The sequence below is a fragment of the Alexandromys fortis genome, unplaced genomic scaffold (genome assembly GCF_014885135.2).
Source record: "Alexandromys fortis isolate MF-2015 unplaced genomic scaffold, M_Fortis_MF-2015_v1.1 scaffold_302, whole genome shotgun sequence".
In the NCBI taxonomy this organism is placed as follows: domain Eukaryota; kingdom Metazoa; phylum Chordata; class Mammalia; order Rodentia; family Cricetidae; genus Alexandromys; species Alexandromys fortis.
In genome coordinates, this window is record NW_026068267.1 from 1033711 (window position 1) to 1057651 (window position 23941).

Below are 23941 nucleotides of genomic sequence, written 5' to 3' on the forward strand. Positions count from 1 at the left end.
GGTCCTGAAGTAGAAATTTAGGTTAAGAAACCTGCCCAAGGCCACATGACCAGGAAGATGGAAATCCAAGCTTTCCTTCAGTAGTTTCCCTCTTGTCTTTTGCCTAGTAACAGATATCACCTGAAGGCAACTCTGCTGTCTTACCTGGTTTAAGCTGGAGACAAACACATAGCAGCCACTACTAGTTAGACAGTCAATAAAAGTCAGTGCTTGGGGAAGGGTAGAGATTGGCCTCACAGTCCAGTCCCTGCAGAGTGATACCTGTTTAATGGGAATCTTTGTGTATAAGAGGGCATGCCCACGAATACATGTGTGTCTGTGTTTAGAGAAGTATGTCTTCATGTGTGTGTATTTTGATGTGTGCACAGCCCACCAAGGGTTTGTGGTCTGGCTTCAGGTACTGGCAATGGGCAGGTGAGGCCCTTGTCTCTAGAGGGCAGCATGGTGCAGCACAAAGAAGCCTGGGTGAAACCTGGATGGAAGTAGAAAAATAGACAGTCTCTGGTGTTGGATCACTTGCTCTTAAGGCTTTGGTTTCCTTAGGCGTTGGATGGGGCAATTTCTTACAGTATGAGTATATTCATGGTATCATGGGTTCCTCTTTTTACTTTAACAAAGATACAGAGTGTATTAGTTAGGGTTACTGTTGCTGGGATGGAACACCAGAACCAAAAGCAAGTTGGGGAACAAAGGGTTTATTTTGTTTACACCTCATCATCAAAGGCAGTTAGGGCAGGAACTCAAACAGGGCAGGAACCTGGAGGCAGAAGCTGAAGTAGAGACCATGGAGGGATGCTGCTTACTAGCTTGCTCCTTACGGCTTTCTCAGCCTGCTTTCTTATAGAACCCAGGACCGCCAACCCAGGGGTGTACTACCCACAATGGGCTGCCCCCCCCATTACTTACTAATTAAGAAAATGCCCTACAGACTTGCCTGCAGTCTTATAGAGCCGGTTTCTCAGTTGAGGACCCCCTCCTCTCCAGTGACTCTAGCTTATGCTGCATTGACATAAAACTAGCCAGCGCAAGGCAGATCAGAGAAGACCTTCCATCTCCCCTTTCCTATTTTCCTCTGTAACCGAGGGTATGTTGCAAGAGAGGCAGAATATAGCCAGATGTCTGTCAAGAGCTGGGACCAAAGGTGGTATGGAAGTTTGGCTAGATGGCACCGGTCAGAGTTTGAGGTGGTTTTCAGTGGAGCAGAGAGCCATTAGTTTGGATTTTACCAGGGAAATGCAGGCTAGAAAAAACTTGTCCCCTGTATTCTCTGAGGGAGGGGAGGATAGAGACAAGGCACTCAATGTTGTAAATGCATAGAGCAGACCAGGTTTCCTCTGGCCTTTGATCCCTTCTGTTGATTGTCTTGTTAGATGCGAAGTGGTGACCAGGTAGAGACCTAGGAAAGTTGGTGACTATGTGGTCATACTCAATGGCCTTCTGGCAAGTGTCTTGCAAGGTGGAGGTGGGGTTGGGGGTGGTTTTTAGCTTAGCTGATCCAGATAACTAACTCCTGGAGGTGGGGCTTTGGCTTCCTCTATCTTCAAGTGGGATTTTAGCAGTGTTTTGTCCCATTAGCTAGCCTCCAGTTCCCTGACAGTTCTATACTGACAGTCTGGTTCCCTGTAGCAGGAACAGGCAGTATGTGTGTGGGCTGTGAGGACTTCTGTCTTGGTTGGACCTAAGCCTTGGGTAGCAGCAGGTGATCTATGTGCTACCTGTTCAGGAACATCTATATTTGTAGTCCTCCAGTAGCCACTAGAGACTCTGAAGTGTCTCAGGACATCTGGACTCAGTCCACCTGTACAGAGCTCCTGGTTCAAATGGGAAGATGAGTGGGGTTAGAGGCCGGTGGGAGGTGGTGCACGTGGTGGAGCGGTGAGTACAGGAAAAGCTATGTGTGTGCACATACCTATGTCATCCCCCTCCCTTGGTTTTTCAAGACAGGGTTTCTCTGTGTAGCTCTTGCTACCCTGGAACTCTCTCTCTCTGTTGACCAGGCTGGCCTCAAACTCAGAGATCTACCTGCTTCTGCCTCCCAGGTGCTGGGATTAAAGGCGTGCACTACCATCACCTGGTCAAGCCTGTTTTTAACAACTAATTTATTTGTTTTTGTTCGTTTATTTTTTTCCTTTTACAACTAATTTATGTTTAATGAAGTTCTTCACTGAGTCAAAGTGTACAAAAGACAGAGTCGTGTAAATTTGTCTGCATGTTCCCGTGTCCCAAGGGCTCTCTGCTGAACTAGTTCCTGCTCTTTCCTGCTGTGATTGCTTCAGAGAGACCTAGGTTGTCTCTTTGGAAAAGAGGCGTGTCACTCCTGAGTATGAGCAGGCATGCTTGTGAGTGTGCACAGGCATCTGTAAGTGTGCAGGGGCACGTGCCCCGGTGTGCATACAGGAGCTGTCAGTGGTCTGTCTGTAGCACCATGACCACTTTTGGTGTTAGCCCTGGCCTTGGCACTTAACTTGCTTGTAAGCAGGCAGGCTGGCTGCAGGCAGATCCCAGAGCAGGCCTGCGGCCTCCCCAGTGGTGTGTTTGCTGTGCCTAATTACCCGGCAGTTGTTTAACTATGCAAGCTGCATGCCTGCCTTTATTGCACTGTGATTGCCGAGCTGCCTATGGGGAGTGTCATAAAAAGATATAAAATGCCCATTATCTGTCTGACGCCCTCCTCCTGGACTGTGGGTGTTTGTGTTTTATTTTATTTTTATGGCTCCAGGGAAGCTCTGCAGGAAGAAAAAGAAGGGTTGGGGAGGAGGCTATAGGAATTGGGGGTTGGGAGACTGAGGAGCTCCTTCCACCATCTCTGAGGACTCTACTGGCCAGAGGCAAGATAGAGAAATGGCAAGTCTCAAGTGGGGACAGTGCTCAGGAAGTAAGACTTGGTCTTCCCCTCCCCACTCCCCTGCAAGTCTTTTGCAGTTGAGTTTTCCCCTCACCTCTGCTGGCCTCCTCCCTGCACGTATGCCTGCCGCCTGTGGTGCAGGGCATTCCACAGAGGGTTGAAAGACTGTGGGATGGTCTCTCATTCTCTAGTTTTATGACTCAGATTGTGTGCTTGCCTCCGAGAGCACCATGGCTGCTTTAAGGGGATCCTGGTACTGCCACCTGCCTCTTTGACACTACTAAAGCTTTAGCTGTCCTCCTCCTTCTAGCCACAAGGATATTTTCTGGTTTAAGCCTTACAGAGATCCTCCAGAGCAGAAAAAGGATGTAACAGGATAGAGTGTCCACCATGTAGCAAGCGGCCAGAGGTCAGAACTCAAGCAGGGACTGTACATTGACGAGCTCATGCTTTATAACTAGAGAGCCAGGGTTCATGGAAGGTGTCCAGTATGCCTACCAATATTGAGGTTGACTACAGTGTAGTAGGTTGGTCGGTCATTCATTCATTCATTCATATAAGCAGCTACTGGGTTAGGCACTACACCAAGCACTGAGAAAATATGAGCGGAATAGACAAAATCCTACATCTCACTGGCTATTAAGAATTTATTCTAAGGTGGTGGCACACGCCTTAAATCCCAGGACTCGGGAGGCAGAGGCAGGCAGATCTCTGTGAGTTCGAGGCCAGCCTGGTCTACAGAGAGAGATCCAGGACAGGTACTAAAGCTTCAGAGAAACCTTGTCTCGAGAAAAAAAGAAAAAAAGAATTTATTCTAGAGATCTGGGGAGATGGCTCAGTGGTTAAAGCACTTGCTGCACAAGAATGAGGACTGGAGTTTGGGTCCCTAGGGCCCACATAGATGCTGTATAGGCCTGGTAGTTTTGTAATTTCCAGTCCTTGGAGGATGAAGACGAAATTCCCAGAGTAAACTCGCCAGAGACACTCTCTATTTCAGTTACTCCTCATATGATTGAGGGACCCTGCCTCAATGAATAAAGATATCCCAGCATCAACCTTGTGTGACTTCGCATGCATGCAAACATATGGTATACATGCACATACATGTTCCCACACAGACACAAATACCTATATACACACATGCATACCACATACACAGAAAAAGGGGAAATATGTTTATTCCTAGAAAAATAATCCTAAATATGTAAACTCTGTTCAAGGCAATCCCCATCAAAATCCCAGCAAAATTCTTCACAGATCTGGAGAAGACAATAATCAACTTTATATGGAAAAACAAAAAACCGAGGATAGCCAAAACAATCTTATACAATAAAGGAATGTCTGGAGGCATTACCATCCCTGACTTCAAACTCTATTACAGAGCTACAGTATTGAAAACAGCTTGGTATTGGCATAAAAACAGAGAAGTCGACCAATGGAATCGAATAGAAGACCCTGACTTTAACCCACAAACCTATGAGCACCTGATTTTCGATAAAGGAGCTAAATATGTAAACTCTGGATATTGTGATCCCCAAACCATGCCCTTCCAGCTATGACATGTTTCTTATGCATGAGCCGTCTAAACCCCAGACTGCTCTGTACTCCTTCTTTACGTCAGCTATCTTGATGTCTACAGAATGAAGTATAAACTCTGCAGCCTGACTCCGAAGACCCTGCAGTATACCCTAACTACACAGGGGGCCTGTGTGGTCTGTGTGCAAGCCTTAAGTTTCCATGTGTTCACTTGCCTGGAGAGGTCTTTGTTGCATACCTGCCCAGTAAATTCCTGTTTATCCTCTAAGACCCTGGGTCCTCGAGAAGAGGGGCCAATGCTCTTAACCACTGAGCCATTACGCCAGAACCATAGTATACGTTAGCTTTATTGAGATATGTCATCTGCTATATAATTTACCCATTTAAGATATATAGTTTGTATTTTACTGTCTTTGCAGGCCTGTATACTTTGCAGGCCAGTCGTTATACTTAAATTAAGAATATTTTTGTCCTCCTTAAAATAAATTCCACTAGCAGTCATTTCCTACCCTCCTCCCTCAAACATCCTGTCCTTAAGCAAACCTAAAATTCTACAAGATTTATATATGTGACCTTATGACCTTTTTGGACTTAGCATAATTTTTAAGGTTCATCCATATTTTACAGTGCATATCAGTCAGTCCTTTCTTTTTTTGTTTATTTTTTGTTTTGTTTTTCTTTTTTTGTTTTTCGAGACAGGGTTTCTCTGTGTAGTAGTCCTGGCTGTCCTGGACTCTCTCTTATACACCAGGCTGGCTTTAAACCCACAGAGATATGCCTGCCTCTGCTTCCGAGTGCTGGGATTAAAGGTGTGTGCCACCACCGCTGGCTTCTATTTCTTTTTACTGCAAATAATTATTCCATTGTATAGATATTCTGCATTTCCTTCCCTCCCTCCCTTTTTATTTTATTATTATTGTTATTTTGCTTTATGTATATGTGTGTTTGCTTGTCTATATGTGCATCATGTATGTGCAGTGCCCACAGAGTCCAGAAGAAGGTGTCAGATCCCCTGGAACTAGAGTTACAGATGGTTGCAATTTATGTGTTTGGGGTACTGGGAACCAAACTTTGGTCCTCTGCAAGAGCAGCAAGTGCTCTTAACTGCTGAGCCATCTCTCCAGCTCCTATTTATTCTGAAGCAGGTTCTCTTGTCTGTAGCCAGGCTAGCCTGGAAACCACTATGTACTTGTAGTTATCCTCCTGCCTCCGTCTTCAGAGTGCGTGGATTACAGGCCCATGCCATTATAATTAGCCTACATTTCATTCATTCATTATTAGACATTTTGGTCTTTCCTACCTTTTGGCTACTGTAAATAATTTTCCCATGAATATTCATGTACAAGTTGGTGTTGTTGCTCTCTCCATCTCCCTCGATGTAGATTGTGAGGTCCAGAGGAGTAGAAATCACTTCTGTGTCATCATCACTACTGTACCCTCTTTCTTCACTTACCTCATGGGTAGCACTTCGTAAATGTTAGTGAATAAAAACACACCACACATACCAGAGCACAGTAGCATGTTTCTGTAATCCCTTGGGAAAAAGGAAAAAGATGCTTTTTAATTCTCTTGTCCCCTCAGAGTGAAATACAAATTGTATAATGACGTATGGACCTATGCTAGAGCTCAGATCAACTCCTCAGGGTCCTAGATCAAGTAATTTCTATTGTGCTGTACTGTTGGCCTCTTGCCCAGCAGCGGATGATGTGAGAACATCCTCTGAGTGGTTCCCGGTGTGGCAGATAAGGCTTCTGTTTATCTGGTCAGTGGATTTCCCTGTTCCCTCTCCTTTCCTTTTCTGAGGGGCTCTGGATTATTTTGTGCACAGAGGGTTGGATCTGTGGGAGAACCCAGGAAGGGCAGTGAGTGTTGGGTTGGGTAGCCTTCTGGCTCAAGACCAGGCTTACTTTATGATAGCTCCAGATGTCCAGTTTCCAAGGAGGAGAAGAGGCTGCCCTGGCCATCCCAGACAGTAAGTAGCCAGTGCAAACCAGATCCATGGAAGCATCTAAGAGATTAGTAAAGCCAATATTTCTCTTTTCTTTGTACTTACTCACCCTAATAGTTTGAGCCTATAATTAGAATAGGGCTTTATTAGGCTAATTAGGAGGTATGAATGATGGCAGGAGGGCATGTGGAGATGTATCTGGGCGGTGGGCAGTAAATCTAGGGTTTTAATAGGTTTATTCTATAATCAGATGGTTTAGAAAAATGACTGAGTGGCTGGGTCCCCTCCCCTTCCTTCTACTCCCACCACTCCTTGAAGTGGCCTTCACACTTTGCCGTCCTTGTCCTCGAAGCTGGCAGTGATGCTGGGATACAGGGGCTCAAGAAGGAGGGAGGAGACCCCACCCGGAGCTTCATTGCCTATGCACGCGCCGTCCAGCCTGGCGGCATGATTACCTTGCTGAGAAATCCGTCCGGGCGCAGGGCTGCTGATAGCAATCATTGATTAAGAGGGTAATTGTCCTGAAAATTCAGATTGATCAGAAGGCAGAAATGATAACTTGTGTAACTGTGTTTAAAGCCACGTCCTGTCAATAGAAGAGACTGAGATGTATCGCGCCAAGAGGGGGGCAGAGCAGATGGGTGTGTGCAGCAGGCGGGTGCTGCCATCCTTCTCTCAGGGCTGAGCAGGATGTTTCTTGTCAGTAACCTGGACTATTGGAGATTCAATCACTTTTATCTCCCCCTCTCTCTCAATCCAAATGCCTTTTCATATTAGGAAATTAGAATTGGCCCTGCTCATGCAAGATTTATTAGCTCTGCTGAGCAGTCTCACCAAAGAGTAAATGATTTTGCTTTGCTGGAGCTTTTCACACATTAGGGCCCAACTTCTCCTTCCCTGCTCTGTGTCACTGGCTGCCTGGAGGAGTCAGCTCTAAAACAGGAGATGAGGGAGCAAGGAGAAAATACTGTTCAGGCTTGGTTTCTTACCTCCCAGAGCTCCTCTGTGTCGGATTGACAGCCTTTGATCCCCAGCAGATCATTCCCTGGCATCTAGGGCTATTTCTCTATGGGAGAGCAGAGCCCCCTTAGGAGATGCGTCTCATCCTTCAGACTTAGAGGACTCACCTTGGAAGGAGGGCTCCAAGAAGCCTAGAGGACTTGAAGAAAGCAGGGTTGGGGCAGCGATTGGCAACAGAGGGAGAGGATAAAGTGACTGAGTAGTTTTTCTTTCCCAGAGCCTTGGCCTGTCCACCTGTCAGAGATGAGGCTGCAGGAGATGGAGGGCCTTTCCAAGCTGAGAAGCCACTCAGTCACTTAGTGGATGAGAGCTTTAACTACAGGCAAATGACAGTTCAGTCACTCAGGGAAGGCCTAGGGCTATGTTTGACCTTGCATTTGAAGGAAGTATGGGCCTGTGTGCCAGTTGAAAGGGCACCAATAGGCTAAGTAGGCTGTAGGAGGACTCATCCCCACCACCAGGACTGTGGTCTTCCCTCCTTGCTCTTCTCCTCAGACCCTTCTTCCACCATCCTAACACACTTGCTGCTGCAGGCATCGGCCTGGGGAGCCTTCCAAGGCTGTAGGAAGGCTCATGGAGCATCTGGAGTTTCTGTGGAAGATCACCATCCTCCATCTCCCCTCAGGGTTTCTTTCTGGGTCCTGCGAAGCTACGTTTTGTTTGTTTGTTTTGTTTTGTCTGTTCCCTCTGCCCCTCCCCCCCAGATTTCAAGTTATTTCAAGTGAAAGTTTGACTGGAAAATGCGGAGAATTGGTGCTAGAAGTGATGGGGTCCCAGGGATGAATGGTGCATATGGACAACGGCCATTTGAGTCCTAAAGGAGGCTTGTGTTTGGCAGGATAGGGGAGAAGAGAGAGGGAGCTTGCTAAAGGGAAGACTTGAGAAGTGTCTGTAAGAAATCCCCATATAGGACTATGGACCATTGTTCTCTAGTATGCAAACCACCAGCCTTCTACTAACAGTCTGCCTCAGGACATTTCTGGCTACTACCAGATTTGCTCTCTTTGGAGAAGCCTTGATGCTGCAGAAGGCTCCTTGTACAGATTGAGCAGGGCAAGGGCAGGCCTCCATTCAGCATGCACCAACCCCTGCTCTACTCCTTAATTGCCCTGAGTGTACTGAGAGCTGCAGTGGTCTAAAGAGCTGGCTGCAGCCCTCCTCCAATTCTGATTGATGTGTAGTGCCACTGGAGCTTCCTGGTACGGTGTGCTTCTGCTCCTGCCTCTAAGCCAGGCCAGCCAGCAGCCTAGGAATACTGTGTAGTCCACAGGGCAGGCCAAGTCCTATGAGGCTAGGGCTAGTTTGGGCAAAACAGAAAGAATTGAAGTGCTTAGGGCAACTTGGACCTGAAAATAGAAGAATGGAGGCAATACCCCCTCCCCTCCCCTCACCCCTGAATGAGGAGAGCACTGTCACTACAGGGTGATGAGACAGTGCTGCCCTTTGGAGCCCACAAGAGGAGTGATTGGATTACCCTTGAGGAGCGTCAGTGGGGTCTGTGCAGAGAAAACATACATGGGTAAGCTTCCAGGTAGAGAAGAAGGGGCAGAGGTAGATTGTAATATAGGACTGGGACCCAGTGACTTGTCCCTGACACACTTCTCCATAATTGGGAGATGTGGTCATACTTGCACTGTAGCAAGCCTCAGGGCCATATCTACATTCACGTCTGGCTGGGCCACTGGGGGCTAGAGGCCCTGCCTTTGGGCCACCTGGAGCCTTATAGTGGCCAGATGTATAGGCTTAGACCCCTGGCCCCCCTCGCTCTTGGCCCTTACTCTTGAAAATGCTAGGAAGGACTCAGGTTTGGACTAAGGGAACGGTCCTGGTAAAACTTGGGGCAAACTTGCTTTCTGCTTACCAAAGCCATTCCTGGCCCATCATGCCCCCAGACTCAGCGTTCTGGAAGGACCAAAGCTTGTTCTCTAGGCCTCGTTGGGAGGCTAGGAGGAGACCAGGAAGCCAAGAGACTCATTTTCAGTAGAATTTGACCTAAAGCAGGATTGGAAGGGAAGGAAAGAATTTGAACAAAAGTGCAGGCAGGAAGGAGCTGTTAACGAGCCTTTCTTTCTCTTTGGGGATAGAGCAGAGCATAGCGGGGCGCAGCCGCCAGCTCTCCTCAGAGCGGCTCTCTGAGGTAGCTGCAGTCTCTAGCCGCTGCCTGCTCACGCTCTCTCTCCTTTTTTCCCTCTCCTCTTTCTCGGCTCTCTCTATTATGGGGACTTGCTCCAGCTCTTTCTCTCTCTTCTGTCTCTCCTTTTGTTCTCTCTTTGTCTATTTATCACACTGTGAAGGTTGAAAGAGATGTTATTAATCTGGGAGAATGAAGGCAGGATTAGTGGTATGAATCGGATTTTGAGAGGTGTAATGATAGAAAGACTCGCTCGGCTGGCGGCCTGCGTGAGCTTGATAAATGGGGAGCACTCCAGACTGACTCGCGCCTTCCTCCGCGCTGTGCGCCCTGCCCGCTGGGGCGTGCCGCGCTCTCAGATCTGCCAGCCAGCCCACCCCGCTCCTACCTGAACCGGAGCAAAAAGCCAAGGGTAAAGCAGACACAAATATCTCCCATCGCACTTGGAGACATCATTGCTTTCAGCACCCTTTTCAAGTGGAGGCCTGTGGAGTTCTCAGACTGTGGGCAGAGGGAAGGGGACCTAGACTTCAGACTGGAACAGTACCTGCTTGTCTCTGGGGCCTGTAGGTAGAGCTTATGTCCTGCCTCTGAAATAGCAGTCCGAGATGAAGGGATGACAAGACAGATTCTAGACCAGCTGTGTATGGTGTTCATCCAAACGGTGTGTGGCATGTGCTAAGCAAAAGTGCCTTTGGGAGGATTCGGTTGGGCAGTCTAGAAGGGACTGGAAGGAGTAGGGCAAAAGAGATTAGGAAATGAGGTAATTAGTAATTACTGGAGGAATCACTAATTAAAGCCCTTGTTTCCAGGAGGGAACTAAAGGTCCTGAGACTGGAGTTGCCATTCCCTGAAGTGATGTTTCTATTCATCTTCAGTAGGGGGGTTTGTTTTTGTTTTTAAAAACAATGCTAGCCGGGCGGTGGTGGCGCATGCCTTTAATCCCAGCACTTGGGAGATAGAGGCAGGCGGATCTCTGTGAGTTCAAGACCAGCCTGGTCTACAGAGCTAGTTCCAGGACAGGCTCCAAAACCACAGAGAAACCCTGTCTCGAAAAACCAAAAAAAAAAAAAAAAAAATGCTAAGGATCAATCCCAGGGCTTTGTGCACGCTAGGCCAGTGTTCTGTGGCTCAGCTTCCTGCCCAGAGCACTCTGTGTTCTGCTTGTTCTTAGTTTTTATTTTTGAGCTAGTCTTGCTCAAAACTTGCCTAGACTGGCCTCAGACGCTAGCCTTCTGCCCCCAGCATCCTAAGTGGCAAGAGTTACAGAGATTCTCTCTTCTCTCCTCTCCTCTTGGGCTTTGTTCACATCCTCTTGGTCTTTATCTTTAGAAAAATTGTGGTGGGGTGGGCACATGGCATGGCATACTTGTAGAGATAGAGGATAGCTTTTGGGAATCTTGTCTCTCTACCTATGGGTCCTGGGGGTCAAATTCATGTCATCAGTCTCCATGTATGTCCTGCCCCACACAGAGCTGTACACAGGGTCTCATGTAATGTGTAACAGAGGATGCTCTTGAACTTCTGATCCTTCTGAGAGCTCCGGTACATTTGTTCACCTCTTATGCCCAATTTAGGAAGTGCTGGGGTTTGAACCCAGGGCCTCATACATGCTAGGCTAGTAGTCTATCAACCGAGCTACATCCCCAGCTCAGTCTTTCTAGCTTTGTAACTGTAAGAGCCCAACTTGGATTTTCTGCTACTTGGTCTCTAGCCTCTTCCCAGGGTTCTTGCCTCAATGTTCCCTTACACATCTCCCACTACTCAGTCAGCAGTCTGTGTGGGGCATGCTGTTCCTGCCCTCGCCCATCACAACAGTGAATATTTCTTCGTGGAACTCTTTCTATAGCTGCAAATTAATGATCACTTGCATAGCTTTGTAGTTAGTATCTTTTTTGTCCTGTAGACTTAAATCTCTCTGAGATTGGAGCTGTCTTTGTTGCTGTGTGCATGCATATTACTTGGCAGGTGTGTACTCTGAGTAGATGTTGACAGTGGGTCAGTATGTTTCTGAAACCGAGATCCTTCCATTCTATTACCTTGGGTAGAGAACAGGCTGATCTGACAAGGGCGATAGTGGCTAGGGTGGTAGATCCGTTTCAGAGGGGAGGTTCTCTGGGCCCCAGCTCTGAAGGCCTCATCTGACTTCACAGGCTTCCTTTCTTCCTAAGCAATCTTTTGTTTTTTCTTCAAGACAAGGTTTCTCTGTAGGTTTGGTGTCTGTCTTGGAACTCACTCGGTACACCAGGCTGACCTTGAACTCACAGAGACCCACCTGTCTCTGTCTCCCAGGTGGTGGGATTAAAGGCGTCCTCCTGAGCAATCCTATCCAGCCCCAGTTGTGTCTGTAATCAGCTACTTTCTCAGGACTTTCTCTTCTCTTAGAACGGACGAGCTCCTTGCCTGTGTGACACCGCCTAGAATGTCCTAATGAAGGCATCTGGGTTTTTCTCTGTGATGTCTTTCTAGGGTTCATTTCTTCACCAAAGTTCTTGGCGGATGTTGGCCATCATTGTGTAGTTTTGCGAATGTGTTTACGTGTCTTTTCTTTTGACTCATAGCTCTTGGAGGGCACTGGCCTAGTCCACTGGACTTGAATATCTCCAGGACTTAACAGAGTATTTGCTAAAACCAACCAAACAAAACAGCAACAACGAAACAGTCCAGACAGGAAAAGGAGGAGAATATGGCATGTAGCCCTTCTGTTTTCCTGGGGTGGAAGAAAGTGAAGGTGTGTGTGCTGTGTGAAGGGTGGGCAGATGGTGGTGGCACACGCTCAATAAAGGATTATATTTTAATTTGGAAAGCACTTTAGAAACTTAAAGTGCTTTGCCTAAGTGCTGACTGCTATTAGTGTCTCCTTTTTATTAGGAAAAAGGACATGATTTTTCTCTTTTATCTTCAGGCTTGTCCAACTTCTGAGAGTCAAACTTAGCAAAATGCCTGCCCCTCACTGAGGACTAGTTACATGCCAGGTTCAAAGCTTTGGACTTGAAACACAGAATTCTGCTTTGCAGACTGGCTCTGACACCCCTGAGGGAATTAGCCCTAACAGCTCAGTATCAGGAAAGGGGGTGGGAAAGGCAGGGTCGGTCATTTGACATAGTTCAAGCTCAGTCCCCAGCCCCTCCTCTCTCCATCTAGGCTTGGGTGAGAAGAATAAGAACTTACACTGTTTAGGGGATAAGAGAACAATCCAGTGGTTATCAAAAAAACCCACTTGTCATGTAATATGAAGGGCAGAGAAAGAGTTGAGAAAGAATGGCCCTAGGGAGAGTTGGGTTTGTTCTGTTGTCATCAGGGCTGATGAGACCTACAGCTGCTGGACCCAGTGGTTTTAGAGTGGTCAGAAGCCAGGTCAGAGGGGAGTCTGTGCAGCAGTAGCAGGGGGAATTCTGGTGTAGGAGACAGAGACTCACATGGGTCTTCCAAGCATCTTAGAGAGCCTTGCTGGTTTGAAGGAAAGGTACTCACCCCCATACCCCCAATGGTGACAACTTTTTTTTTTATTGAGAATAAGAAAAGAAAAGTTTCCGCCTCCTCCCAGCCTCCCATTTCCCTCCCCCCACACAACACCCCCACCCCCCACACAACACCCCCACCCCCCACACCACACCCCCACCCACTCCTATCCAAAGAGCAGTCATGGTTCCCTGCCCTGTGGAAAGTCCAAGGTCCTCCCCCCTCCGTCCATGTCTAGGAAGGTGAACATCCAAACTGGCTAGGCTCCCATCAAGCCAGAACATGAAGTAGGATCAAAACCCCTTGCCATTGACCTTGGCTTCTCATCAGTCCTCATTGTTCGCCATGATCAGAGAGTCCGGTTTTATCCCATGCTGTTTCAGTCATAGTCCAGCTGGCTTTGGTGAGCTCCCAATAGATCAGCCCCACTGTCTCAGTGGGTGGGTGCAACCCCCGTGGTCCTGACATCCTTGCACGTGTTCTCCCTCCATCTGCTTCTCATTGGGACCTTGGGAGCTCAGTCCAGTGCTCCAGTGTGGGTCTCTGTCTCTATCTCCATCCATCACCAGATGAAGGTTCTATGGTGATATGAAAGATATTCGTCAGTATTGCTATAGGATAGGGTCAGTTCAGGTTCCCTATCCTCAGCTTCCCAAGGGACTAACTGGGGACATCGCCTTGGGACAGGGAGAGAAAAGTAAGAAGGGGAGGATTGGGGGAACTTGGGGAGACAGGAAGATTGGGATAAAGGAACGTTGGATAGGGGAGCAGGGAAGCACATATTTTAGTTAAAAGAGCCACCTTAGTGTTGGCAAGAGACTTGAACCTTGAGTGGCTCCCAGGAGCCCAAGGGGGACAACTTGATGCTGCAGGTTCAGGTAGGAGTTCTAGAAGTCTCAGCTGAGCTATGTGGCTGTGCCTCTCTGTGTGGGCTCTTTCCTAAGCAGCTACAACCTGGAATCCTGATCTCAGTCGGATTATCTCTGTCAGCCCATGGCAGTGGCACTGGGAGGGGAAACTGGCTCAGCCTGTTAAATGTCCTGCAGTCCCCATCTCCTAATCTGGCCCTAATCTGGAGGTAACTAAAATGGGGGTGGGAGGAACTACAGTGAGCCTACTGCCTTAACTGGATTTCCATACCTCCTGTTGTTAATTATAGAGATGTAATAATGTGATTAGTGCACGATTAAAAAAAATCCCTGATATGATTACCATGGATTTAATATCACATGATATATCATTATATCGTTATACAGTGACAGATGTAATTGAAATACACTTATTGGAGCCGGGGGTGGTGTTTCATTCAATCTCCAGCACCCCAGGGAGGAAAGGGCTGGCTAAAAAGAAGCAGTGAGAGAGGAAATTGTAATGAAAACAAAGAATGAAAACTCACAATGTGGCTCTCACTCCAGGCAGGTGGCTCCTGCTGACCTACTTGCCTTAGACAACGGCAGTGCACAGGTAGCTCTGGACAGGTAGCCTCCTCTGCAGGGACCCAGGCAGCATAACTCGGGAGCATCTTATCTTGTTCCCTTCCCATAAACTTTGGTGTCCCCAAGTCCCCTCTGACGCTGCAAGTTAACTCCACCTGAAAGTACTCAGGACCCTAATGGTATCAAACTGAGCTGGCTAGTTGTCTTTCCATCCTTGGACCTCCAGTACCAAATGCTGTGGAACATAGACCTTTGGTACAACCCCTGCCCTTGCTGTGGTGGTGATCCAGCACACAAGAGGCATCTGTCATTGTGTGGGCAGTGTAAGGTCAAGCACATGGAGAAGCTCATTATTCCGCTTAAGTTCCGTTGATGGGCAGAGGTGGAGGCAGCTGCACGGCCCCTGACATGCCTTGGTAAGCCAGAGAGCATAGTGCACCAGCAGAGCTTCCAGCAAGGCGTGGGGAGGTTGAGTTTCTGTTGCCTGACACAAGAGCCCATTCCATTGCCACTGTACACATGCTGGCCATGCTTCTTTTGGGCCCAGTGAATGGAATGGGGCTCCCCATAGCTGAAGAAAAGCTACTTCTCAGGAAAGGAGAAGGGAGGCAGGAGTTGTTTTCACGCAGTCAGTTCCAAGAATGGCTAAAGGGTTGCCATTCCGCTGAGTAAGAAGACCGATGGTTCTTGAAGGATCCTGGGTAGGTGAGAGTTGCAACCTCCTGCTTTGCTTCCTCTTCTCTTGGTGGAGCATCAGGAGATAACAGTATAGCCATTGCTCTTAGGCGTCTCCAGATTTGCAGTAGATTGGTAAAGACTTCTAATGTCGTAGGTGCTGTTCAGGATGAGTCAGGAAAGACTAAAGGGAGGCACTTTTGAGTTGAGTGTTGAAATAGAAAGAAAAAGAAGGCAAAGGCAGAGGCCATCCTAGTGGGTGCTTACCCTTGCTTGAGTAAGCATGAGACACGAAGGAGCAATCACAGGACTTGGTGACAGTAAAGAAGATAATGAGATCCAGGCTGACTCTTAGTTTTTGGCTTAGCAGACCAGTTTGGTGGGCTACACTGTGTTTTAAGAACCCAGGAGAATGAATAGCTTGGATAAATGTTGAAGTATGTTTAGAACATACATGTGTGAAGTCCACATGGAAAGGGTAAGTAAGTAACATGTGTCTGGCATTTAGGTAGCAATAAGAAATACAAGTGTGGAAGGTAGACAGGTTGAAGACAAAGGAGTTGAGGGACTCCCCAGAGGAGAGTGACAGCAACTAGGAAAAGCTAGGAAAGGAGAACAGAATGTATCATGTACTAGATGGCCAGCTGCAGAGGACACTGCAGGAGTGTGAGGGGCAGGGCAGAGCTAGGGGAACTGAGAGCCGAATGCCAGGGAAAGCACAGGGGAAAGGGTTCTACAGATGGAGTGCTGAAGACAGCAAGGAACCTGCAGCTATCCATGAGCAGTGGCAGCAAGGGGAGGATTGCTGGCCTTGGCAGGAGCTGAGTGCCATAACAGCAATGGAAAGCAATCACAGGGAGCTTGGAAATGGTGGGCAGGGCAATGGAAGTGAGGGGAGACCATTTTGAGAAATTTAATTGTTAGCAGATGGGCTCTAGATGAATAGAAGTGTGGAATAAATAGGGACTTTAAAAAAAGAAAGGATAGCAAGGAACCTGGTATCATTTCAACATCTTATATACTAACTCAATCCTCCCAGCAGCTCAATGAAATTGAAGCTGTTACCGTCTTTCAGAGAGGAAATTGGGACTCAGAGAAGTTCTGTCAATATAGTAGAGATTTAAACAAATGCTTCAAAGTAAAGGGAAGGAGCTAATAAATGATTAGGCTAAGAATTTCTTCTTTTTATTGAAAAAAATTGACAATTTTGTGCATATATATACATGCAAATACATGTATGTATGTGAATATATGTATGTATGTTGGCTTTATTCCCCCATTACTGTCTCTCATCCCCATCCCACTCCCTCTGGACCCCTTCTTTCCAGTAGGCCCCCCTCCTACTCTCCTATTACTTGAAGCTGCAGATTTAGAAAAAATGGAACAAGAACCTGAGGAGGTGGGAACAGTTGACAAGCAAAACTTGAGTGTGGGACTGGTGGTGGGCAAGAAGTGGTGTGCTCCTGTTGGAGCTAGAGGCCAAGGGGCAGGTAGGAAGAACCAGCCTCCTCTTAAATGTGGAGCATGTACTTGAAGGAGTTCTGCCAGTGGCTTTCATTCCTTTTGTGAAAATAGGAAAGAGGATTTGGGGAGCTATGGAGTGTGTGCCAAGATAGTGATCTTGGATCCATAGTGACTACTTCCTACGTGGAAATGTGACTTTTTGTAAATACTTAGCTTAAGAGCAATGTAGCAAAGCATTGTTGTTGGGTGTTTTCAGGAAAGGTGTGTAAGACAAGCAGCTGGGGGAGTTGAAGATTGGGAAATGGATAGTTGAAATAATAGAGTCAAGGTTCCGGGCCTACTAGAAAAGGGATTGAAGCCAGAAGAAATGGACAGACTGCGGATGGAGTGGCAAAAAGAGAGAGACTACAAAACCTCTAGGCAGGGTCGGGCAATGGTGGCGCACGCCTTTAATCCCAGAACTTGGGAGGCAGAGGCAGGTGGATCTCTGTGAGTTTGAGAGCAGCCTGGTCTACAGAGCTAGTTCCAGGACAGGCTCCAAAAGCCACAGAGAAACCCTGTCTCGGNGGGGGGGGGGGGGGGGGGGGGGGGGGGGGGGGGGGGGGGGGGGGGGGGGGGGGTCTGGGGGGGGGGGGGGGGGGGGGGGGAACCCTCTAGGCATCTGAGGTCAGAAGAATCTATCAAGTAGAATGTCGTTAATGAGAATCAGGAGTCAATAAATTGAAAGGCAAATTTTCTAGACTGTGTTACTCTGTAGATGTTGAAGTTACCCAAAGTGGTGATCATTTGGGATAAAGTCCCACAGGGAGGGAATAGTCTAGAAGCTACAGGAAGGAAGAATTTGAAGATACCTGCAGAGTATTTCCAGAAAAGGGTAGGTAGTAGGTTTCCAGTTATTACCCCCCTCCTAATCATCCCTAAATTTAATGGTCCTAACAACAAGTTCTAGAAAGTTTATTTATGTGAAATCACAGGCTTTCATGTGGCTATCATCTAGCTCTGATCTGGCACTCTGGAGCAGCTGGGGGCTGGCTGGCACCTCCCTTTTTATCCCGTCTCATGGCTTCTGTGTGTGGCCTGCCTGAGGATTATTTTGAGCTTCCTCACTGTTTGGCTGTCCTAGGACAGTCTCTGTACTTGATGTGGCTGTCCTGGAACTGTCTCTTTACTTGATAGCAGTTCAGGGCCTGGACAAGAATTCCAGCAACTGGGGTGGAATCTGCCTAAGCATTTCTGCAGTAGCCTTGTAGTGACAGCATTTCTGCACTGTAGTGGAAATGGTCACAGACACCCATCCTGTTTCCAAAGGAGGGGAGGAGACATAAACTTTTGGTGATGGGATGGGAGATAATATGACTGTCTTTGGAAAACATAATTTTCCACAATTGGTGTTAGCCTGAACCTGTAAAAGATGAGAGTAGTATTCTTAAAGGTGGGGTACATTTTGGATGATGACACCACAAGTGTCCGGGGACGTTGATGAAAGTGGGTGTGCCTGGGTGACCACAGGTACACATAGAGAATATGTTATCTCTTTTTATAGTACAGATAACTGTGGCTCAGAAAAATTTAGTAAGTCACTTAAGGTTATAGTGCAAACGTGCGGACCCAGGAGTTGAGGGCACATTAGAGCTCTGAATGCACTGGCTTTCTGCAAGGCATGGGCTGCTGGCTGTGCCCAAGTACACATGGCGCATACCCAATCTGTGTTTACTTGTGGCCTGGATACTCAGCTCTCTGGCTGAGTCTGGTTACGGCCAGCAGTGTATCATAGTGGTAGAATACTCGACTAGCATGCAGGTTTCCGGTTTCAGTGTCTCTGGTTCAACCTCGTATGCCTCAAATAAAGAAGACATGTTGACCATTTAGGTAGCGTTTGTATCTGTCCAACTCTCATACTGAAGAACCACACCTTCACCTTCCTCTCTGGTAGGTGTTAAGACGGTGGCAGGCTGGATTTCGTCTCTAGTCTTGGGAAAGGTCTCACCAGTCTTGGGTCTGCAGGGTGACAAGCCATCCAGAAGAATCAAAGGCCTGCTCTTCCCCTTGTCAGCAGAGAACTGATATGTTGGTACATGGTGTTCCAGAAGTTACTGAGTAGTCTCTGTTTGTCTGCAACCCCCTTCCTGCCCTGTCCACCCGCTGTAGGCAGTGTATGGGTGGGCAGGGACACCAGAGCAGCTGTTGATGCCTCTTCTCTCCTCTCTGAAGGATCTGATGCTGCTGCCGTTGAGGGCTACTTCATCTATTAAACCCAATACACTTGTCGCAGCTGCTAAGCCCCCGTAAGCCGCCGGGCGCCGTGTTTGTGATGGGACTGACAGTGCATGGAGGAGGCTGATTATACACGATTCCATTTCGCGGGCCCAGCAATGTAATTTCACAGGGCGATCAGCGTTTGCATGTAATAGCAGGCTGTGCTGAGGTGTCAGAATATTAAAGGCGCTAATGGCAAAGCTCCCTGTTACACAGGGGGCCACCCGCCGCGCCTACAGCAGGGCTGTGCAGCAGGCCCGTCGCAGATGGCTGGCCACTAAGCTAATGGGGCAGCAGCCAAGGCGGGCAGAGCCACAAGAGGGGAAAGCCAGCCGGGAACAGCTCGGCACCTGCTTCCCTGCGCATGGAAATTACAGCGGCCCAGGGGAAGGGAAATGTGCGTGCCTGCCTGACAGGGTAGGGTGGGTTGGTTCAGTGGGTACAGCATCTTTCAATCCAGCTCCACCTGTCCTCCTGGCTCAGTGTTTGAGTGCCTGTCATGGACAGAACTTAGAAGTCATCTTCCTTTCCTTAGTAGTCATCCCTCCACCTGCTCCACCCTCTGGCTGGGAACCCCAAGAGCTGGGTGCTAACTGCACAGCTGGACAGGTGGGCCTTGATGACTGATGGGGACGCAGCGACCATTGGTAAACAGCTCGTGTCCAAGGGCTTGGAGAGAGCTCTTAAAGCAGATTCTTGTCCCACACTGATCAAGATTAAGAAGCTTCTAGGCCCTTGCCCCTTCCTCACAGGTTGAAGGAAGGGAGCAAGAAGAGGGAGCTTCTCCCCACCCCTGCCGTTCCTCTTTGTCTTGACTGCAGTGCTCCCTATAGGCTGTCCTCAGACTTTCCTGTAACACTCCTCCAGGAGGCTTTCCTAGCCTCCTCCAGCCTCACACAGGTCTCAGCCTCCTGATCTAATTGATTGCCAGGTGGCATCCTCGACTCTCCAGCTGGAGTTCTTACAACATAACTTGTATCCCTTGCCCTGAGCGGAACTCCTGGAAGAGCTCTGCTAAGGTTGTTTACAGATGCCGTCTCTTTAGGAGGATGGCAGGATGGGCAGTCACTGGAGGGAATGGCTGAGGCACTCCCTGATAGATATTGTCCCAGATTGGGGGGGGGGGGATCAAAAGGGAGCACCAAGGTGCAGAGGGACAGCAGATGTGAGGTCCAGAGTACACGGGGATGGGAACACAGGTTGCTTTGCTAGAAGAGCCTTTTCTGTGTGTTTCCTGTGACTGTGACCGCTAGCTAAAGTGACAGAGTTGTTTTGTTTTCTTTTCTTGCCGGGGGTGGGGCAGATTTGAGGTGCTGTGCCTAGGCTACTTCTGTGAGACTGGTGGCCGTGTCAGAAGGTTAAGCTCTGGGGGAGATGTGCAAGTGTTCTCAGCAGGGGCAGCAGGAGGAATCCCAGGCTGAAGGAGAGCAGTTTTAATTAACCGTTTTTAATATCATTTTGGACTTTGGCTGGTATATGAAGGCCCCGCTGGAAGCAGCATTTGTAAAAATTAAATCCCTCTTATTAGGAGCTTGGCAGACCCATGTGCACATGCCACCCCCTCCTCCTGGCCCATACCCCCTGAGGAAGTGCTGGATGAGGCCGTGTCTCAGCAGCAATTGGTTATCATGCCTTATCTAGGACTATGAAACTGCAGCACGACACCACAGCCACAGTGGAGACGCCAATTCATCTCACCCTTGCTCTGACAAGCTACACTGCCCTTCCTGAAAGGCATCCGTCAGGCGGGACCAGGCTGCACCTTGCCTGCTACTTCTCTCCAGCCTAGGGCTCCCGGTTGCCCTGTTCCAGTCTGGCCCTCCACCCCCCCTTTTACACATCCTAGCCTGGGAAGATCTTGGGGAGTCATAATTACAGTAATAATCTAATCATGGTGACGTATGGGGCAAGCATCTAATGTTATCTGAAGTGGTCTTGCCGCTTAGCTGTGATAAGGCTCAGGATGACGTGCAGATAACGTTAACATGCCCTGTCCCTGAGCCACAAGCAGAGTGGAGGGGCCGCCACAGCCCTGCCGCCTGCCGCCCGCCGCTTTAAGCCGGGAAGCGGCAGCACCTGCTAATGCAAGTGTTTAATATTTGATGGGCTGGGATAAAGCGGGATCACCTTCGAATTGAATTGAGTGTCAGCCGAGAATCTATTACTGAAATTCGGGTGTGATTTGACAGCAAAGTAGACGATGTTATTCTTCACTAGTTACTGCAATCTTCTCCCCGACATCACTTAAATATTTTTTTCTTTGCTTGAGTAAACACACATTATCCTTCTTTTTTCCCCCTTCCTTCCCTTTTTCCTTTTTCAAGGGGGAAAAAAAAACCCCATCCAGCTCGCCTTCTCCAGGCTGATAGAGTAGATTGTTATTTCTTTATTTGTCCTATTAAATGGAATTTCTGATCGTTTAATCCGGCCTTTGTAAGTGATTTTAAAGTACTTGAAAGGCAGCCGCCACTGCTCTCTGGCCCACTGCGCTCCAGCCTCAGCTGGCCATGCTCAGCAGTTCCCCCAGCTGTGCCCACCCACTGACTATGCCCCTTATCTGTCTGTCTGCTTCCTCTTGCTGCCTGCAGCCCCTTGTTGCCCACATCCTGGTTCTGCCAGCATGTTCTTTCCCAAACCCATCCTTGAGTCCCATACTCAGCCTCCGATAGCTGTGACCTGGGAGAAGGTAGACAAGGGTTGGCTGGAGTTGAGCTTTGGCTGGTCCCACTGTGGTCAAGGGAAATGGTTTTGGAAAGAACTAATTTTTAAATTGCATTGGCTCCTCGTTCTTCTAGTGTCCGTGGGCTAGGTTCCTAAAGCTGGAAACGAAAGAAACTGGCCCTCTGCCTTCCTAGCCCCTGGGCCCTGGCACAGATACTGTCCACCCCCCCACCACCCCCCCCCAGAGGCACAGACACATCTTGTTTCTGGCCCTAGGCTGGGTCTTTTCCTCGTGTGAGAGCTTCTGGGCTCAGAAGTAGGTGGATATGGCAGAGCTTATCTAAGCATGGCTAGCAGGCACTTTGGTTCTGTCAGCAGGCCCAACTCACCCAAGTTGTGTCCCCATTGCCACCGTCCCACATGCTGTCACCTTCTGCCATTAGAAGAAGGTCAGCTTGGTGTTTAGTGACTTCTGATCTGAGGCAAAGGGAAAGGGATAGTTAAATGTTTGATTTGATTTCAGGCCTGCTGGCAGAAGCCCAGGACTTTTTTTTTTTTTTTTTTTTTTTTTTTTTTTTTGGCACGCTAAGAAGGAAGAAATCCCCCTCAACCACATAATGGAGGTCTAATCCACATAGCTCAAAGTCACTTTCTTCTGGGCCTCAGTTTCCTCATCTGTGACTTTAGGCCTGTCATGCCAGTGAGGGAAGATGCTGCTGGTCCTGTCCCCAGAGAGGGAAGGCAGATTCTGTCCTGCCACGTGTTCCCCACAGATGGAAGTTGCTGGAGGCCAGATGGTGTGATAGAGGATGGGGGGGGGGCAGTGGAACTGCTGGGGACCTGACCAGATCGATGCCCCCAGCACTTCCTTCCCCAACCCCAGGAAAACAATTAAGTACAGATCAATGGGTGGCCGCTTTGAATATGCATAAGTGAGCACTTGACCTTCAACAGAACACACACACACACACACACACACACACACACACACCACCCTGTACTTCCCTTGCTTGAGTTGACCTGGTGACCTTACTCCCCTTTCATTGAGCTCCCGCCCTGCACTCACAGCCTTTCACAGCCTTTCCTGTTCAGAATCAAAAGCAACTTGACCACAGGCATGGTATTGGCCAGTCCCTGTTTCATCTGTCCTGTCTGGAACGAGATTTGGAATCACTAATCTCCCGGATTCTACCTGAGAAGACTTTGTGACAGTAATATCAAGGGAGGGAGCCCAGCACAGCTGTGTTCTTGATGGGAATCTGTGGAGGGTGTATGGTGAAGGAGATGCTGCCATGAGGGGAGGACCTAGCAAGCCAGACTTCCAGAGAAGAGCCCTGCAAGGGGCTCCCAGGAAGGATGGCAGATGCTGAAGGGGAAAGCCCAGGAGGAAGACTTTGGAGAAGAAAGGGGTTTTTATGGTTGGGGGGGGGGACCTCAAGTGAAAGGAACATGGTAAGGGACTCTAATGAGGTGGTATTACAAGTCCCTGAGGGGAAGAAGTGGGGACTGGGGGAGACTTGGTGAGTGGGATTTGCTCAGTGGGCCAGGGCCTCTGTTAACAACTCTTGCCTCCTGTCTTCCAGGCTTACAGCTTCGCCATGGGCTGCTGGCCCAAGAATGGACTACTAGACATGAACAAGGGTCTCAGCCTGCAACACATAGGCCGGCCCCACAGCGGCATTGGTCAGTCCCTCCACAAATCCCCCTGGCAGTTCTGTCAGTCCCCTGCCCGCATGCCTCAGTCCCCTGGCAAACAGAGGGTTTCCATGTATCATTCAGTACTCCACCCTTATGGAAGGCTCTCACCGTTGGCTGGGGGGAGGTGGGTAGGGAGGGCAGATGGAGGATATTATGGATTGGGGCAATTGGAAAGGACCTCTCAAAACATTTCAGAGGAGACTGGAATATAGGCTTTGGGTGAGTCACAGGTGGCCTTAGATTCAAAATGCTGTCCCTTGTCCCTATTGCCTGTATCCCTAGTGGGCAGTGTCTTCAGGGATATGGGCATATGTCAGCTTACCCACCCCCCGTGGAGCTGGAGAAGGCTGTTTAATATTGTTTCAAGTCTGTGGCCACTAAACTGGACGATCAATGGGAGTTAAGGAGATGAATTATTTAAACCTCACCAGCTTTTAATTAGTCTAGGTCCTTCTGACCGATGACTTTGTCCACAGGGTATTGACTCCCCTGCAGGAGCAGCAGCCTCTACTGAGCAGTGACTGGGTTGGGAGGGGCCATTGGGGTAACAGGTGGGGTAACACTCGGGGATTTCTGTTTGGGAAAAACTGGAATGGCTGCAGTTCCACATAGTTGGCAGCTCTGTGAGCTTGTGTATATCGGTGTGAACATGTGTCTGTTTATGACATCTTGCATGTATATCTGTATGACTGAGTATAAGGTGTCCATCCTTGTATATGCCTGTCCAACAATACGTCCATGTTTATTTGAGAGCATGTGTGTCTGATCATGGAAACAACTGCCAACCTGTGTGTGTATCTGCCAGAAGA

The 23941-nt window shown here is 48.5% G+C and overlaps 1 protein-coding gene across 3 annotated transcripts in view; it reads left to right on the forward strand.

Moving 5' to 3' along the window:
- The window catches only part of Eri3 (ERI1 exoribonuclease family member 3), a 104605-nt gene extending 80973 nt beyond the window's left edge, over window positions 1–23632 (forward strand). Inside the window, exon 8 of one of the 3 annotated variants that reach the window (XM_050131902.1) lies at window positions 23018–23632. In XM_050131902.1, coding sequence (XP_049987859.1) covers window positions 23018–23344 — 327 coding nt within the window. In that variant the 3' untranslated portion in view covers window positions 23345–23632. The remainder of the gene's footprint in view (window positions 1–23017) is intronic. The other 2 variants (XM_050131901.1, XM_050131903.1) reach the window with 2 other exon arrangements.
- The last annotated feature ends 309 nt before the right edge of the window (window positions 23633–23941 follow it).